The sequence below is a fragment of the Anabrus simplex genome, chromosome 3 (assembly GCF_040414725.1).
Source record: "Anabrus simplex isolate iqAnaSimp1 chromosome 3, ASM4041472v1, whole genome shotgun sequence".
Lineage (NCBI taxonomy): Eukaryota > Metazoa > Arthropoda > Insecta > Orthoptera > Tettigoniidae > Anabrus > Anabrus simplex.
The window spans coordinates 229,705,273-229,722,914 of record NC_090267.1 but is presented as its reverse complement, the minus strand read 5'-3'; the positions used below and the strand labels follow the sequence as shown (position 1 = coordinate 229,722,914).

At 38.1% G+C, this 17,642-nt stretch overlaps 1 protein-coding gene across 1 annotated transcript in view; it reads left to right on the top strand.

Moving 5' to 3' along the window:
* Nucleotides 1-434: 434 nt before the first annotated feature.
* The window catches only part of Tbcd (tubulin folding cofactor D), a 278,977-nt gene continuing 261,769 nt past the window's right edge, over nucleotides 435-17,642 (top strand). The window contains exons 1-3 of the mRNA XM_068226641.1: nucleotides 435-807; nucleotides 9,851-10,041; nucleotides 10,123-10,258. Coding sequence (XP_068082742.1) covers nucleotides 436-807; nucleotides 9,851-10,041; nucleotides 10,123-10,258 — 699 coding nt within the window. The 5' untranslated portion in view covers nucleotide 435. The remainder of the gene's footprint in view (nucleotides 808-9,850; nucleotides 10,042-10,122; nucleotides 10,259-17,642) is intronic.

The following is a 17,642-nucleotide window of genomic DNA, read 5'->3' as shown; positions in this document are numbered from 1 at the left end:
TACTTTCCGATCTTGTACTGTGTAACACGTTACTCCTATTCCAGCTTACTAAGTTATTTGTGTCTCTGCTCAGTATCGAATGTAATACTTCCATGAACCTACTCATACCCGATATAATTTTGCTTCTTTAAGTGCATCTATCTACGTGTGATCATGCTAAAATCGGGCATTAGTGATGTAACCGTGTGCTTTTGTGATATAAGTGTAATATATTAATTGTCTCGTGACTGGGAAAGAATTTGTTGAATCCCAAATAAATATCCGCAAGACAAGACAAGACAATGTCTTAGCCAAAAAAAAAAAAAAAAAAAAAAAAGTTGTTGTGGGTGGTGATTATGTTTATTCCTTGGTAAGAAAGTCATTTCTGCGTGATCGTCATGCGCTGATAGTTGTTTTGGCTTTTGATGTTCGTAAACACAGGCAAATGACAGAAGCATGGCATTTGTAGACAGTATGAATGAACTAAAGCTGGATGACGGGGGAACGGAAAATATTGGCCTGGGATGTGCCTTAGAATTATTTTCGGAAGTCGAGGAAATAATGAGTATGATCGATAACATAAAATCTGTTTATTCATCCGCTAACTTGGCGGAACCTGCTTATGAACGTTTTCTGTATATTTTAAGTTTATATCAAGAACAACCACATTTACTGGATCCACATCTTGAACGGATGCTAGACAGTTTAGTGGCTGTTGTTAGATGTCCTGAATCGCCGATGGAACTGAAGCATGAAACGTTCAAATATTTGCATGTGATTATGAAAGTGAGAGGTTATAAGGTGGTTGTGAGACATTTACCTCACGAGGTAAGTAGTTTGTGTTGAATACAAATTATTTTGTTTATATGTAACACATTCGGACAAGAATATGATATACGTTAATTCAGAGTTTGTGTTCCTTTAGGAATGTATTTTTTAGGAAATAATGTTTCCTTTGCCATTGCATATTGACTAGAAAGAATGCCAAACAGATTCTCGAGCGGCAATTAAATTCGAGAACGAGAATTGTGTTAAATTTCCAACATGGTGCTTTATTCGGTAAATTGTACCGTTTAGGGCCTACATTTATTTGTACATATACTGTCTGTCTGGTAGTCGCAGCACTGCAGCTACTCTAAATCAAGAAACTTTGGTATGGCAGTGTAGTACCCAATGGGAAAATCAACTCTTCCAATTAGTGTAATATACAGAAGAATTATTTATTGGTTAAAAGAAACTGGTTTATGATATCTGCTGCCTTTTGTATCCGACCTCCTTGATAGGTCTTACAAGGCTCTCATTCTGGAAAATCTTCACTTGTGGTGCATGTAAAAGAGTTAAGAATACAACATGGCTCGGCTCGCACAATGTCATAACATGCTGCTTAGGTACGGATAGTTATGAGACTATTGGTCTGGTCTAGTTTGGTTAATTTATTGTCTAGTCACAAGACCATTGATGAGGATAGGGTTGACCATTGGCTAGTGACAAGACCATTGGTCTGGTTATGTAAGCTGTCATGTCATAGTTGCGAAGCAGTCCAAAGGCCTCTAGTATCACCTGTGATGGTATTGGTTAGGGATAAGACCATTGGTCTGGGTTCAGGTTAGACCATGGTCTAATGACAAGGTCATGAGATCAGTGCAGGGACATTGACTTATGATAATAATAAGAGAAAAGCGCACAACGTGCATAGATGTTCTGCATATAGCAGTTTAGTCGCTCCGAAGTTGTGTTATAGATGTACGTCTCTGGTGACACTATAGCGCATGGTACCGATCACACTGTTTATTGGACTGTTCACATACGCACGATACTTTGTCCGGAGTGTGGAAACCCTTTTTCTTGCACACGCGATGGGGAACCCATGCACTGCGAATCGTGTCAGCGTGTGGCACAGATCGTTGTCTGCACCTTTCAAGTCTGTAGAAGTCATTGCTTCGGTCGAGTAGAATTCCAGCCATATCTCTCTTTTCTTGTTTTGAAGTTCTTCTAAGAGTTCCTTATATATGTTTGTGGATAGTAGGGGCATTTTCTGTCTTAATTGTTCTATGAAGAAAGGTTCATGTGTTTGTCTAGAGAGAGTGAATTTCGATACACTTAATAGCCTCTTAAGATATGTTGCTTTGATTTGCTCGATGTCTTTGAGATTTGATTGGGTGAGATGTTTCCATATTGATTGTAGTCCGTAAGTCACTATGGGCATTATCTTGGTGTTGAAGATCTTTATGGCAGTGGGTACAGAGAGTCTGCGCAGGAGTTGGATGTCATTGATGGCCATTAGGGCTACAGTTGCTCTATTCCTGATGTGCTTAGTGTAGGTCATTCCAGTGGTCTGTAGTGTCATTCCAAGATAGTTAAATTCCTTTGCTAGTTTGATTGGTTCCTGGTTTGGAGTGAAGAACAGTTGGTCTTTGGCCGTTAATTTCCCTCCCTAAATATCATGTGGGCTGTCTTTTGCTCATTGATCTCTAGTTTATTCTTCTCTGCTCATAATGTTAGGCGATACATACATTCCTGCAGTATCTTGAGGTTTGATGAGCCTAGTGCCATGTTGTCTGCGTACGCGTAGAATGTGACCTGTTCCTTTAGATTTCCGAAGCATTGGATAACGTCTGATGTTGCAAGATTGAACAGTAGGGGGCTGGCTGGATCACCCTGCAGAATTCCGTTGGTCTGTGCTATCGGGGTCGAAGTTTGGATGTTTATTTTGATGATGAGCTGACTTACGAGATGACGTATTCTCTATGGAAGGAGAGACAGTGTGCTTACTCCCAGTTGCCCAGTATAACCAGTAGGCTACAAAACATATAATATTTGGAGGGAAAGGTTCCCCTCCAAACATGTACTCGTTTTGGCTGAGTGCTTAAACTTACAGGCATGTTCCTGGCACAGAAAAATTAATTTACTTCCCTACACTTTAATATCCAGATCTGTACCACAAACTCCACAATGACTCAATTGTTTTATCAATGTGTGACTGACTAAAATTTTGGTGAATTGCACTTGTTCTGTTTGTAATATGTAGTAAATTAACGTTGTGAATACTGCATTTGCATCTGGCATAAGTTACACCATGACACATCTCTTTCAAACTTCTCAATTTCCTTATTTTCTCAGAATTTGGCCGTCGTGGGCCAGAGATAATGCAAGCTTTAGCGGAGAAAATAGCAAACTGTTCTTTAGCCAATAGGAAAACAGAAAGTGGCCACATTCACAGTTTTACATAGTCTTGGTTTTAATTTTTCAATATAAGTAAGAATACTTGTAGGGGTGGGTTGATGGGTTCCTGGCAAACATGGAGGAGTACTGTCTCTTTAATTCTGCTGAAGGTAGGCCCTATCGTTTCACATAATTTTTTGCATGATTTTCTCCTTCCCAAACACACTCTGCTAGTAAAGAGTTACCCTTGGTCTAAAATTAAGATCCGGGTACGATGCGCATTGGTATCACCCAAATATCACTGTAAAATTTGTCACAAATGGAACATAATAATTGCTTTTACACATATCAAGTGAAAAATCCCTGGCAAATTAAGAAATACCGTCGTTATTTGAGAAATATGAAAACATACTTAAGGCTTGTAGACAGGACTGGTTTATGTCGTACTCCGCTGCTGGTGCCGTCTTTTGTTACTTTCTTCAGGTCCAAGGCTAGCACCATGGAATGGGAGTGCTATGTCTGTAGATTCTCATTATCTTTGTCCATATGACTAGAGCGGCCAGTTCGCCAGTTCAAACAGCGAAATGGAGGTCAACAGAAAAATAGCATGATCCCTGGACCTATAAATATTTTTATTTCTGTTCGAACGAAAGTAGCTCGACCCCTGGACCAGTAAATCACTAGTCCACTGAATTTTTCTTATGTACACTGGCCATACCATTTTGTCGCCTATTAAATATTGCATATCGCGATACAATTCATGAAATGATGATGTTTGACAAGTGGAGCAATGAAACGAAAGCAAAGAAAAAGCAAAGAACTTCAGTGAACACAGATATCACACACGAAATCGTTGAAAGTGTAAGTCAAAAGACATACGTGTGTCACTGAGAGCGCAACACCAAATGTACTTGTAAAGTGGTAAAGTACGTATACATAATATTCTCCAAACATCAAATATTTCTTAATTTGCCAGGGATTTTTCACTTGATATGTGTAAAAGCAATTATTATGTTCCATTTGTGACAAATTTTATAGTGATATTTGGGTGATACCAATGCGCACTATACCCTAAGATCCTTGGACTGATCAGGAATCATGTCTGGTGCCTCCGGGTAAGAGGCAGGCATTCTACTCATATACCTCATGGGTAGGAGTAGTATAGGATACTAAATATTATTCTGGTATCCCTGTCAACATTTCCACGTAGAACATCCCTGTTCTACTTTGTACTAAGCCTACTGTCTTTGTAATAATTTGGGAAATTTAGTTACTTGTACACCTCGGTTCCAGAGTTTTACGTTCATAGGAGCTGAGGGTAATTTCTTATCTGAGCACTTAATATTCCCTTTAACACCTGAGAAGATCAAAAACACAACATTTGGGAACTGGCTTAGCTGCGTTGTTGATAAAATAACATAAAGGAAGGAAATGATTGCACAGAATTGGAATTTTCAATGAAAACATTTATTGATGAGGGGTGGAATGAGAATTCTGGTGTCCATAGTTACATTATTTGTCAAAGATAATGGTTTATATGAAAATCCTGGTTTTGCTTCATGGTTTCTTTCTTTTATGTGTAGGCCTAAACTTGTAAAAATTTAAAATTGATAATTTCACCTTTACAATACTGCAATTGTCTTTATTGAACAGACTGCATTAGACTATATTCATGATACATGTTTCGTCCTCCTATGGGACATCTTCAGTCACACATACAAACACTGAAAATAAGGTCAGGACACTTTGAAATAAGTAAGTTAAATAAAGTCTTTAAACCTTGTGACGCGGCGTGTTGGCGTCTTGTCAATCTTGAATGTTAAAATGGTGCAGCAACACGTAATATGAAGCATGAAGTCTAGTTAAAACAGATTATAATGTTCTTATATGCATAGAATTGTCCCATTATAAAACAACATGAGTGGCTGTACGAATAAAATTATATGCATGTACAGTAGAGTCTCGCTCAATCGACCTTCGCTTATCCGACATTCCATGTTACTCGACACTGGTAGGCTTAATTTGAACTTTAGGTGGAGGCAGTTCTGGGACACCTGGTGTGGAGGGTGCGACCGTGGGACAAGCAGTGGCAGTCATGCGTTAGGACTGGGTTTTCTTCAAGGACAGGTGCAGTGAGTTTTCAGCCATTGTTCAGTGTAGTATTGGTTGGGTGCAGATGTTATAGTTTTCATATCCTCTGTGAGTATGGCGAGTAAACGGAAGAAAGTGATTGTTTCTGTGGAAGACAAGTTGAATGGGTTAAAGGGACTGGACAGAGGGGAAAATCTTCAAAAAGTGGATTCAGATTATGGTGTTGGACATGTTACAGTGGGAGACTGGAAACATAAGAGGGAAGAAATTGAAAAGTGGTGCTCTACCAGAGCAACAAGTGATGCACTGAAAATTAGAAAAACAATGAAAAATGTGAGTACGAAAAAGTAAGTGAAGCACTATTTCTTTGGTTCACTCAAAACCAGGGAAAAGGCCTGTCAGTATCTGGAATAAATGGCGGTGTATTTCCAGAAGTTTAATGAAGTGGACCCTAATTTTACTGCCAGTGCTGGGTGGCTTGATCGGTGGGAAAAAACGTACGGCATTTGGCAGCTTAATACCTGCGAAGAAAAACTGTCAGCTAAATCCGATGAGGTTGTGAAATTTAAAAGGGAATTTTAAGAAATAATTCTTGCTGAAGGATTAACCGGTGATCAGATTTTTAATTGTGATGAGACTGGACTGAATTTCGAGATGCTGCCATCAAAACTCTCTCAGCCCAAGCCAAAACATCTGCACCTGGCTACAAGCGTAATAAGGAAGGAGTTGCTGTTCTTGCCTGTAGTAATATTACTGGGAACTTACAAGCAAAATTGCTTATGATCGGTAAAACGAAAAAGCCTAGGACATTTAAAATCCATTTTTGTTAATGTTGCTGTTCCTCCCTCCTAACGCGACGTCATTATGCCGCCAATGGCCCAAGTTGTGCTGGAAACATTGAAGAGGAAATATCGGTGGAAACTCGTTTTATCCCTGATATAGAAAATGGACAATGGCAGCGACATGATAGAAAAGTTAAAACGAAACAACGTGAAAGACATGGCATACTGGATAGCGCAGTCTTGGGAAGAAGTTGAAACAACTACATTAATAAGTCTTGGAACATATTGTTGAGTGAGGTTGAACATTGAGAGGAGGTGGTACACGAAGACATGGAAAACATTGTTCCCTTACTGAATTGCATTTCTGGCTGTGAGGGTGCTACGACTCAAGATGTGAGTAAGTGGTGTGCACATGATCAGCTGTTTGAACTAACTGACCCTGATATTATTGGTTTTGTGAATGCTAACAAAAATGAGGATGATGAAGAAAAAAAGAGGCATTGCAGAACAAAAGGAGAAAACGATGACTCACAGTGAAGGATTATCGTCGATGGCGGGATCTCGCAACAAGAAAACGTGAATCAGCAGGCAAGCAGACATTGTCGACAAGTTTCTTTTCGTAAGACATTTGGAATGTTTTCGTTCAATACTGCATCTACTGTACAATTGAATTGATAAGTCAATAAATAGAGTACCGTAAAACATAGTAATACAGTATAGCCTTCCTGTTTGTTTTAGTTCATTTTCGAAGTTATTCTGTATTATCCAACATTTTCAGTGATCCGACGTACTCCAGGTCCTGTTTAGGTCGGATAATCGAGACTCTACTGTAGTACATAAAATAGTGTAAAGATAATGCCACATTAAATTAGCTTCCTTGATTAGATGAAGAAGGTGGAGGAGTTATGCTGATGATGCAAGTTGAACTTGATTGTGTGTTGAAAATGTGGGCCTAAAAAAGAAAAAATATGAACTAAAGAAAAAATTCAAATGAAATGTAAACTGAGTACCCATCTGGTCACTCACCTCCTTGCCTGTCCTACGTCAACTGCTCCACCTCAAGTGTTAAATCTGAGTGATGTCCTCGAAGGTCGTTGAGGACCAACTGGGAGGGGAGGTTGATGGGAGTTTGATGTAAGGGGAGAGGTGTAAGGTAAAGCATTACTCACGCGCCTTTGTGTAAAGAATTTATTAATTATCTCCTCGAAAAGTATATTGATTTCCTCCGATATTTCATTCAGATTACAAATTGGGTTGCATTTTTGATCAGTATTTATAAAAATGTTTTCCAAAATATTCAATAGATTTCCTTTCTTACTTCAATGGAGAATTTGGTCTTGTTTTATGTCCGTGAATGTATAATTGGTATCAACTATATGAGAACCGAATGCCGAGAATCTGTGTATTTTAACGCATTAACATGTTCATTATACCTTATGTTAAAATTGTGGCCTGTCAGTCCAATATAACTGTCGGAATACTGCTGGCACTTTAATTTGTAAACTCCTGATTTCTGAAATTTGCTATTGCAGTTATTGATAGTGTGCTGATTATAGAAAAGATGAGCGTTATTGTTGGTTGTCTTGAAAGAAACTTTCATATTAAGTTTCTTGAAAACATTCGTGATTTTGTATATTTTACTGTGACTGTAGGTGAAAAGGGCGTAAACTATCTTCTTTCTTTTTAGTATCCTTGGTTAATGTGGAAAATGATTTCTTCTCGATTTTACTAATAATTTTGTCCACAAATTGCCTGTTGAACCCGTTCCTTTTAGCTATAAAATAAATAGTTTCCAATTCATTTTTACGATCTAATTCTGACATGGGTATACTATAAGCTCTGTAAATCATACTATAAAAGGAGGCCCTCTTATCTGCTGCAGGATGTATGGAATTTTGTCTAATTACGTTGCCCTTTTCACCTACAGTCACAGTAAAATATACAAAATCACAAATGTTTTCAAGAAACTTAATATGAAAGTTTCTTTCAAGACAACCAACAATAACGCTCAACTTATCTATAATCAGCACACTATCAATAACTGCAATAGCAAATTTCAGAAATTAGGATTTTACAAATTAAAGTGCCAGCAGTGTTCTAACAGTTATATTGGACAGACAGGCCACAATTTTAACATAAGGTATAGTGAACATGTTAATGCGTTAAAATACGGCAGATTCTCGGCATTCGGTTCTCATATGGTTGATACCAATCATACATTCACGGACATAAAACAAGACCTTCGAATTCTCCATTGAAGTAAGAAAGGAAATCTATTGAATATTTTGGAAAACATTTTATAAATATTGATCAAAAATGCAACCCGATTTATAATCTGAATGAAATATTGGAGGAAATCAATATATTTTTCGAGGAGATAATCAATAAATTCTTTACACGAAGGCACGTGAGTAATGCTTTACCTTACACCTCTCCCCTTACATCAAACTCCCCTCAACCTCCTCAACGACCTTCGAGGACGTCACTCAGTTAGCTTTAACACTTGAGGTGGCGCGGTCGACGTAGGACGGGCAAGGAGGTGAGTGACCAGATGGGCACTCAGTTTACATTTCACTTGAAGTTTTTCTTTAGTTCATTCATATTTTTTCTTTTTTAGGCCCTTATTGTCAACACACAATCAAGTTCAACGTGCATCATCAGCATAACTCCACCTTCTTCATCTAACCAAGGAAGTTATTTTAATGTGGCATTATCATCACATTATTTTATGTACTATATGCATATAATTTTATTCGTACAGCCACTCATGTTGTTTAATTGGACGATTCTGTGCATATAAGAACATTTTAATCTGTGTTTTAACTGAACTTCATGCTTCATATTATGTTCATGCTGCACCATTTTAATATTCAAGATTGACAAGACGCCAACACGCCGCGTCACAAGATTTAAAGACTTTTTATTTACTTATTTCAACATGTCTTGACTTTATTTTCAATGTTTGTATGTGTGACTGAAGATGTCCCATAGGAGGACGAAACATGTATCACGAATATAGTCTAATGTAGTCTTTTCAATAAAGACAATTACAGTATTTTAAAGGTGGAATTATCAATTTTAAATTTTCACAAGTTGATACTTTGACAATATGAAATTTATAACGTGCAATTTTGTGTTAGTTAAGAATATTATTAATTAGCAAGAAACATTTTTTAAAGAAAACAGTGTGTATGCATAATTTGGTTATGGTGACTAGATTTACCACATGTCAGTTAAAGCATAACGTAGACTAGACATCATTGAGCCTTTGTCACTTTCCATAATTATTATATTATTAGAAAAATCTCACGCGCTATGTCTGCACGTGTGTACAGAGTTTCTTTATCTGTTGGCTTCAGTGGCAGGTGCTTGTCGTGAAACTGAGAGGGCTATATTTGACTAACAAAGAATAATGTTAAAACTAAATACATCAAGTGGTGTTTCCTTAAGGCATAAATGTTAGCAAGAGAATGCCAGTATGCGTCTTTGTTGCTGTAAAATTGCCATGAGCCCTCCCTGCCCCATTTGGATTGGCTGCTGCGGATTGGCGTAAATGTTTTGAGGCAGTTAGATTTTGTTGGTGCACCACTTCTTAGGGAGATGTTGAAATGCTGTTGCTCATTTTTTGAAGACAAGTAGTGTAAAACCAAGGGATATTCATCAACGTAGTAAGTTTTACAAATATTATCTGGAAACTGAGTTCTTTGGACCTGTCATTGATGTCAACAAATGTATTTTCTGTGCATGGAAAATACTTGAGCCTGCCTTTTATATCCTTTCATAATATGAAGATTGTATTTACAAGTGATTAGTTTTTTCTGATGCTTTATTTTTAGGTTGCAGATTTAGAACCAGTACTTAGCATGTTGGAAAGTCAAGATCCTTCTGACAAAACTACTTGGCAAACTAGATTCGTCCTCATCCTCTGGCTATCCATTATTGTAATGATTCCATTTCACATGTCTCGTCTTGATAGTTTTCGACCAGAGGAGAACATTGGGAATACTAGGAGAACTGTGATGACAAGGTGATGGCATGATTATAATATATATTTGTGTTTGGTCATGTATTGTTATTTGAATGAACTCATTTTTCACTCTGTTTGTAGAATACTGGATATCTGCAAAATGTACACTGTCAGCAATGATCTGTATGGTATTACTGCTCATCTGATTGCTCGATTTTTGACCCGATCTGATGTTAAGGAAATCCATTTTGCATCATTTCTTGATTGGGCATGCAAGGTTGGTTGTACATTATGTAGTAGCATATTATTTAGATAGAGAAATATAGTTAATAGTTGTAATTTATTAATTATTCTGTTAACGAGGTATTCAGTTGCTTTGTATACTATCAGTCTCTTTTGCAGTGTGTTTTATGTGGAAGCTCTTGAGTTATTTAATCTTTTGGGGTAGATTATTAAGCAGATTTCACATCTTGCAAAGCAGAAAACAGTTGCAGGTTTTTTAATGGGTAGAGGCATTGCAAATTATGAGGTAACTTACAGTAAAACCTGTCCTCAGCGGAAACCCAAGGAACTGGTAATTCTTTCCGCTGTATGCAGGATTATGGTTCATAAAGGCAGTTATAAAATAAAATAAAAATCTTAAGTACGTACCTCTGTTACATAATCCATTCGTAGATTTATATGATTCTGTGCAGTAGTGGATAGAATAATGACACTAATCACACACTTATATGGTTTAATACATATTACATGTTTGATAGAAATAACACCAATAGTAATACTGTGCGGTACTGTCATTTATTTCTTCCAGTAATCCAGAATTGTACGCTGGACACAACTATCCCTGGTAGCAAGGTTCTCAATTAAAATGTGGGTACGGAAAATAATGTCGGAAAATTCTACTTTTTTTTTTTTTTTCTGCTAGTGAAAAAGACTGAGTGTCCTTTAAGGCTGATAGGGCATGTCAGTAGGACTTCACGTTACATAAACCATCTTCTTCATCGTCTTCGTTCTCGCTATCATCGCCATCAATTTCTGTTTTCTTTTATTGGAGGTGATGGGTGACGAACTCTTAGATGTTTTCTTACGTTGCCTCTGTGTGAACTTTTAGGGCAATGGCCACCTAATATTCTGCACTGACGTTACCATAATGAAACTCTTCGAGAGTTTGTTGCAGCACATCAGTATTTATTTTGATTGCTTCGTCAGGGTGAGACAACTTCGCTTTGTGAAAGCATTGATGTACCATATTTGGCAACATCCCTTTCACTGCTTCTGCGACCCAGATTAGAGCATCGAGCACAGAGACAGGCTTGGTCAGTTTGATGGCAGAGGACACTGATTCCATGTTTGTGCAAGCATTGATGCCATTATCTTTTTTCTGTACATACATACATACATGCATACATATCCCACGTCGTTCCATCTATATGATGGGTCGGCGAATGAAGCCACTCCACCAACTTCTGTCTTTGTACTTTTCTCCTTCTTCAATGCTGTCCCAGTCTCCTCTTCATTGCTGAATGTCATTTTTCACCATGTCTGTATATCGCATTCTTGGCCGCCCTCTTGGTCTTGAATATTTTAACTGCAGATCGTACGTTTTTCTGTGTATGTGAACAGGATCCATCCTTTGCATGTGACCATACCATTTGAGTCTATGCAGAGTTATGTTATCTTGCATTCTGCCAACCTGAGCCATGTCCCTGATTATCTCATTACGAATTTTATTTCATCTTATTTTGCCAACTATCGCTCGGACGAATCTCATTTCAGCTGCCTGAATCCTTGCTTCATCCTTTTTCCTCGTGGTCCAAGTCTCACTCCTATATGTCAAAATTGGCATGTAATAAGTCAGATAAATTGCTCACTTGCATTTCAATGGTACTTTTGGGTTCCATATTACGTCTCGGGCAACTCTATAGAATGTTCCTCCAGCTTGAATCCTGCTGGTAAGTTCCTCTTCAATGGAGCCTGTAGCTGATATCATGCTTCCTAGATATTTGAATTTTTTGGACAGCTTGAGTTATTTACCCTCTATTTCAATGTAACCTTCAGGTTGACCATTTCTCTGCATAACCAACACTTCATTTTTTTCCTGACTGAATCCTAGGCCGTATCCTTTAGCTGTCCATGCATTGATCTGATCCTGACGTTCCTTCTTGGAATATCCTCATAAACGGATGTCATCAGCAAATAGCATGACTTTCATTTTGTTGTCACCAACGTTTTGGCATGCTTGTTGAATCTCATTCATCACAGTAATGAAGAGAAGAGGTGCCAGAACTCCACCTTGTCTTAGGCCCGTAGTTGTTCTAAAGGGTTCCGTCATTCCTGATGGTGTTTTGACACGGCTACTGATGTCTTCATATAAATTGTCAATTTGTTTAATTTTGTTTTCTGTAATTAATCTTAAAACAATAAATGATACTCTAGTTCATTGGCTGAGTTAAGCCTACACTAGAAGTATTCGGAGAGAACCATGCTAGCTTAACATTAGAAAGCTGTATTGCTAGGTGGCACATAGCATTGTTGAGGAATAGAATGATGTTCCTGTTTTGTTGCTTCATTCTCGCGTTGAATGACACTATTTTTCTTTTAGGTATGATGTCATCCATGCCTTCTTACTGATCCCCAGTCGACAGGTAGACTCTTTAAATCAATGTTTTTGAAGCATCTGCGTTTTGTTGCTTTTCCTATAACTAATTGCTTTTAGAGTTCCCCAAAAAGAAAACCACATAAAAAACTGTCAATCTCTCTTTGGAAAGTTTCCCTCCTATACATCTTCCCTATTTTAGAGATAATGTTTTGCTAGGTAGTGCTCGAAAATTAGTCCTGTTTCATCACCATTAGGTATGTTCTGGGGTTCATAGTCTTTAGTTAGAGAGCCAATTTTGAAGTCCAATCTGCCAATGTTTTCTCAATGACACCTCTAGCTTCTCCATGGACCTCCTTCAGAGTTATCTGATACAGTCTTTTAAACTTTCCAACCACCCATTGGAAGTGGTGATATTTATCTTTCCAAGCTTTTCTGCAACTTTTCTTGCATAGTTTTGTAAACATTGGTTCTGATATGAGCAGATTTCATGCCTGCCCTTGCACTAACAAACTATTCCCAAACAATTTTGTTTATTTCCTCATTTCCAGTTACCCTGATCTTTCATTTCACCACTCTTAATTTAATTCTGCCTCTTTTTTGTTAAGAATGTCGTAGACTGCGTTTTCCCAATCTTAAAATTTGCTACAATCTCCTTAACAGATAATTTGTCTTCCTCTTACCTTCTAAATCCTTAATTTTTGTGTTCAAAACTTAAACCACACATTCCTTTCCTTCCATCAGTTTGAAAGTTACACTGTAACTACAGCACAAAGTTTCACAATTATTAACTATAAGCACACTAAATCTGTTACCTTTCTAGGGAAACTGCACTGCATTGTTAAGCAGGTAGCGACACCACCCTCCCAAATTTCTGCGTTCCTTTAGTCGACAAGTCACCGAGTGAGTTGGCCGTCTGGTTAGGGGTGCACACCTGTGAGCTTGCATTCAGGAGATAATGGGTTTGAACCCCCACTGTTGGCAGCATCTTTCCGTGGTTTCCCATTTTCACACCAGACAAATGCTTGGGCTATACCTTAAGGCCATGGCTGCTTCCTTCCCACTCCTAGCTCTTTCCTAACCTGTCGCCACCACAAGACTTATCTGTGTCGATGTGATGTAAAGCAATTTGTAAAAAGAAAGAAAAATAAAATGTCAACAACTCATTAATGTTACACTCACATGGTGACAAAATTAGATAAGTGATGGAGGAGGCCCCCGAGTTTCTTGCCTCGAGTGTTGGTCTTTCCGCATTCCTACAGTAAAGGTGTCCAAACCACACGTAATATCCCTGTCATGGTCTACAGATAGAGTTGCCGCCTTACAACTAGACGGTCTGAGTTAATTTCATGGGCGAATACTATCTTTGCCATCTTGTATCCATTCAGAATTCACATTTACTGAAAAGGGTTAGAAAGGAAATTTATATATTTTTTCCATTATAGTCGTCCAGGTTTTGCTAAATACACGTAAATTACATGCATGAATAGTCATCATCCTCCTTTCCCCTTATCCAACTCCTGCCAGCAGGGGCATTTGTGGCACTTCTCCACTTTCCTCTCTCCTTCACCATTCCTCAATCAATCAATACTAATCTGCATGTAGGGCTGTCGCCCAGGTGGCAGATTCCCTCTCTGTTGTTTTCCTAGCCTTTTCTTAAATGTTTCAATGTTTCCTCTTCCATCATGTTGTCCCAGTCCAGGTTTTTTCTTCTTACATTCCTCTTTAACGATCTGCCTTGTTCTAAGTGTCAATCTTGGTCTCTTTCCCTCCAACTTCATCTTCATCATCTGGTTTTGGTATTCTTTTCTCCATCCTCTTTATGTCCTAACCATTTCAGTTTACTTGTATCATGTTCTCTCATTTAGGTTTTCCATTCCGATCTCCTTGCTCACATCTTCGTTTCTCAATCTGTCTGTCTTACCTGTCGTACTTAGATATTTAATTTTGCAGACTTGAATTCTACTCTTCCTCCCTACTTATCATTGCTAGGCTGAGTGGCTCAGACGTTTCAGGCGCTGGCCTTCTGACCCCAACTTGGCAGGTTCGATACTGGCTCAGTCCAGTGGTATTTGAAGGTGCTCAAATACGTCAGTATTGTGTCTGTAGATTTACTGGCATGTAAGAGAACTTCTGCGGGACTACATTCCGGCACCTCAGCGTTTCCGAAAACCACAAAAGTAGTTAGTAGGACGTAAAGCAAATAACATTATTCCTTCTTGTCTTTGTCCAGGTCTCAGCTGCATAAATTAATATATACATTTTGTATATTACCTCTTTACACTTCCTGGGTACTTCCTTATTCCAGTTGAGGTTTCTTACACTCTGATAGAATGCATTGTCCTTTTGCATCCTCTTGCTAATCTCCATGTCCAGCCATGTATTCTGCGTTAATTTACTCCCTAGGTACAGTATTTGGAACAGTTCACGATTCCAAGGCTTTGACCACCAATTTTCACTGTGCCTTTCCCGTGTGTTTCTCCTCTCGATATCACCACGTTCTTGTACTTCTTTGCCGTTTATTCCCCAGATCACAATATCTGCAAATAGTAATAACTGTCTCCCTATTCCCATATGCTTCCTTTGTCTCCTTTACAATTTCATCCATAACCATTAGAAACAAAAGAGATGACAGTAAACTCCTCTGTCTTAGTCCTAGTCCAGTTTCATTTCTAAGCCATTCCATCTTTCCAAACACTGTAGACATAGTAGTTGTACATTTCTTGCACCATTTGTACATTTTGTGTAGCCAGTCTCGTTTTGATCTGTAAATGTCATAGACACATAGTTTCCATATTCCAAATCCTTTTCCATTAATTGCCTCATCCTGAAACTTGGGTCCACTGTATATCTTCCACTTCTAAAGCCATACTCTCCTCTTACCTTTCTTCTCATTCTCCTCTCTAATATCCTTTCCAGTATTTTGCCACTTGTGATAGGAGTGTGATTCCTCTATAGTTATCACAAACTATTTTTTTTGCCCCCCTTCTTAAAGACTGGTATTGTTATTCCCTTTTCCCAGTCTTGTGGCACATGCTTCTGCTTCCATATGCACTTTAACAATCTGTACACCTATTGTAGTCCAACAGGTCCAGCAGCTGTTATCATTTTCATATCTAATTTCATACATCCTTGATACCTTACCCTTTTTCATTTTACGGGCTGCTAATTCCACCTTTAACATTGTTATATCGTCTTTTATTGTTGAGTCATCACACCGTATTTCTGCTGTCTCCTTTGCACAATGTCTCACATTTGGCAGTTTATGAAAATACTCCTTCCATCTTTTCTATTTCTTACATTTTCTTTTGTTACGAAGATAGGGCCTATTTCCTTTTTATATAAAATTTGATGTTTTGGCCCACCTTTTCAATGTTTCAAGAATTTTGTATAATTTGTAAGTCAATACAGAACCACAATGAAATTCCTTGAAATGATACTTCCTTTTGCTTTCTTATTTTTAAACTCTGTTACATTCTTGCCATGATTTCTTCTTTTCTTTCACCGCTTCTCTCACCTTGTCATTCCACCAGGGTATCTCCTTTTCTTTCGCTCTCGTCAATGTTCTACCACAGGCACCATCTGGCCTCTTACAAATGGCCTTTTGAAGTTGGACCATTCATCTTCCACATTTCCTACTTCAGTAACTGGAATTTTTTGCTTCACTCTCTCCAGAAATTCTTCCTGTACATTCTTATCTATTCTTATCTTGTAATTTCCTCACTTTTATTTTACTATCTCTCATCTCCTTTAATTTTTACATTTTCCCCACTCCATTTTTTGCCTCCTGGCCACTACTCCATTTAACTGTGCAGAATCCCATAATTTCTGTACCCTCTTTTTACATAAAATCCATCACTTCTGCCTTTCCTGTCAGGGTCATAAGGTTGATTATGCCCACCTTCATGCTGGTGGTTACTGGTTGCCCAGTTTTCAAAGTACCCTCAGTACCCAAGGAACTACACGTTGCTTGCAGGGTATGCCCTAACCTTTTCTGAGACGAGTTTAGGAGTACCGTATCATATACCAGTACAGACTCTTATTACGGTAGGGTTGCCACTCCCAGAGGGATTTTATACCTACTGCCAGTTGTAAGTTTAGGATGCTCCTCAGGAGTACAGACACCTTTTACAACTGCTTTACTGACATACAGACGTTGACAGGAGGAAGTTGTTCTGCTGTTGGGACAGGGGTTCTCTTCTGCCATCTAAAACATAACCATGTTCTCCTTTCTGATGAATTTGTCATTTCCTACACAAAGGCTTTACCTGGCCTCCAAAGGGAGGACTGCTCCACCTATAGCTGTTGCACACCTGCCAACTTTCCTGATTTAGGTGTGAGACTCTCAATTTTCAACAGTTTTTCCCGCCTCCCGAAATAATAGAATAATTTCTCCCGATTTTAGCTTATTTATTGGTGAACTTCAAACATTTGTTTTCAAATCCCGCCATTTCAGCTTTTTTACCCCAGCGGCCGGAAGTCCTTCGCTCATTGGCCGCTTTCAAACGAAATATCGACGTTTATTAATGTGAGAAATGTGAGCTAATGTGCGATATTTATTGAAACCTGTATATCGATTGTCAATGTCTCGTTCTCGCGTGCTGTGTTCGTGTTCGTTCACAGTTCACATCAGTCTTAGTCAATTCTAGAGACTATTCGCTAGACATGGAGTCTTTTATTAGTAATTTAGTGACAGAATTTCAATGATAATGACTAGTGACTAAAGAGATTTTAGGAGCCATTTGGAGACGATTCTGACTAATTTTAATTTATCTCAATATAAATAAAATAAGAGTTTTGTCTGTACGTTGCTCAGAATTTAAAAAGAATGATATTTCTGTACCGGTTGTGACCACAGTAACAAGGGGAAATGCACGTTTTAATTTTCTGTAATTTCTGTCTGTATGTATGTATGTAAACTAGTCCCTAATCATTTATGTAATTTAAACTATTTACATTTTGTATTGAAAAGGTGGACCCAAATAATACATTAATTTACTCTATTGTAATCACAGTTCAATACGGATCTATCATTATGAAACTTATTTCATTTAATCGTAGTACT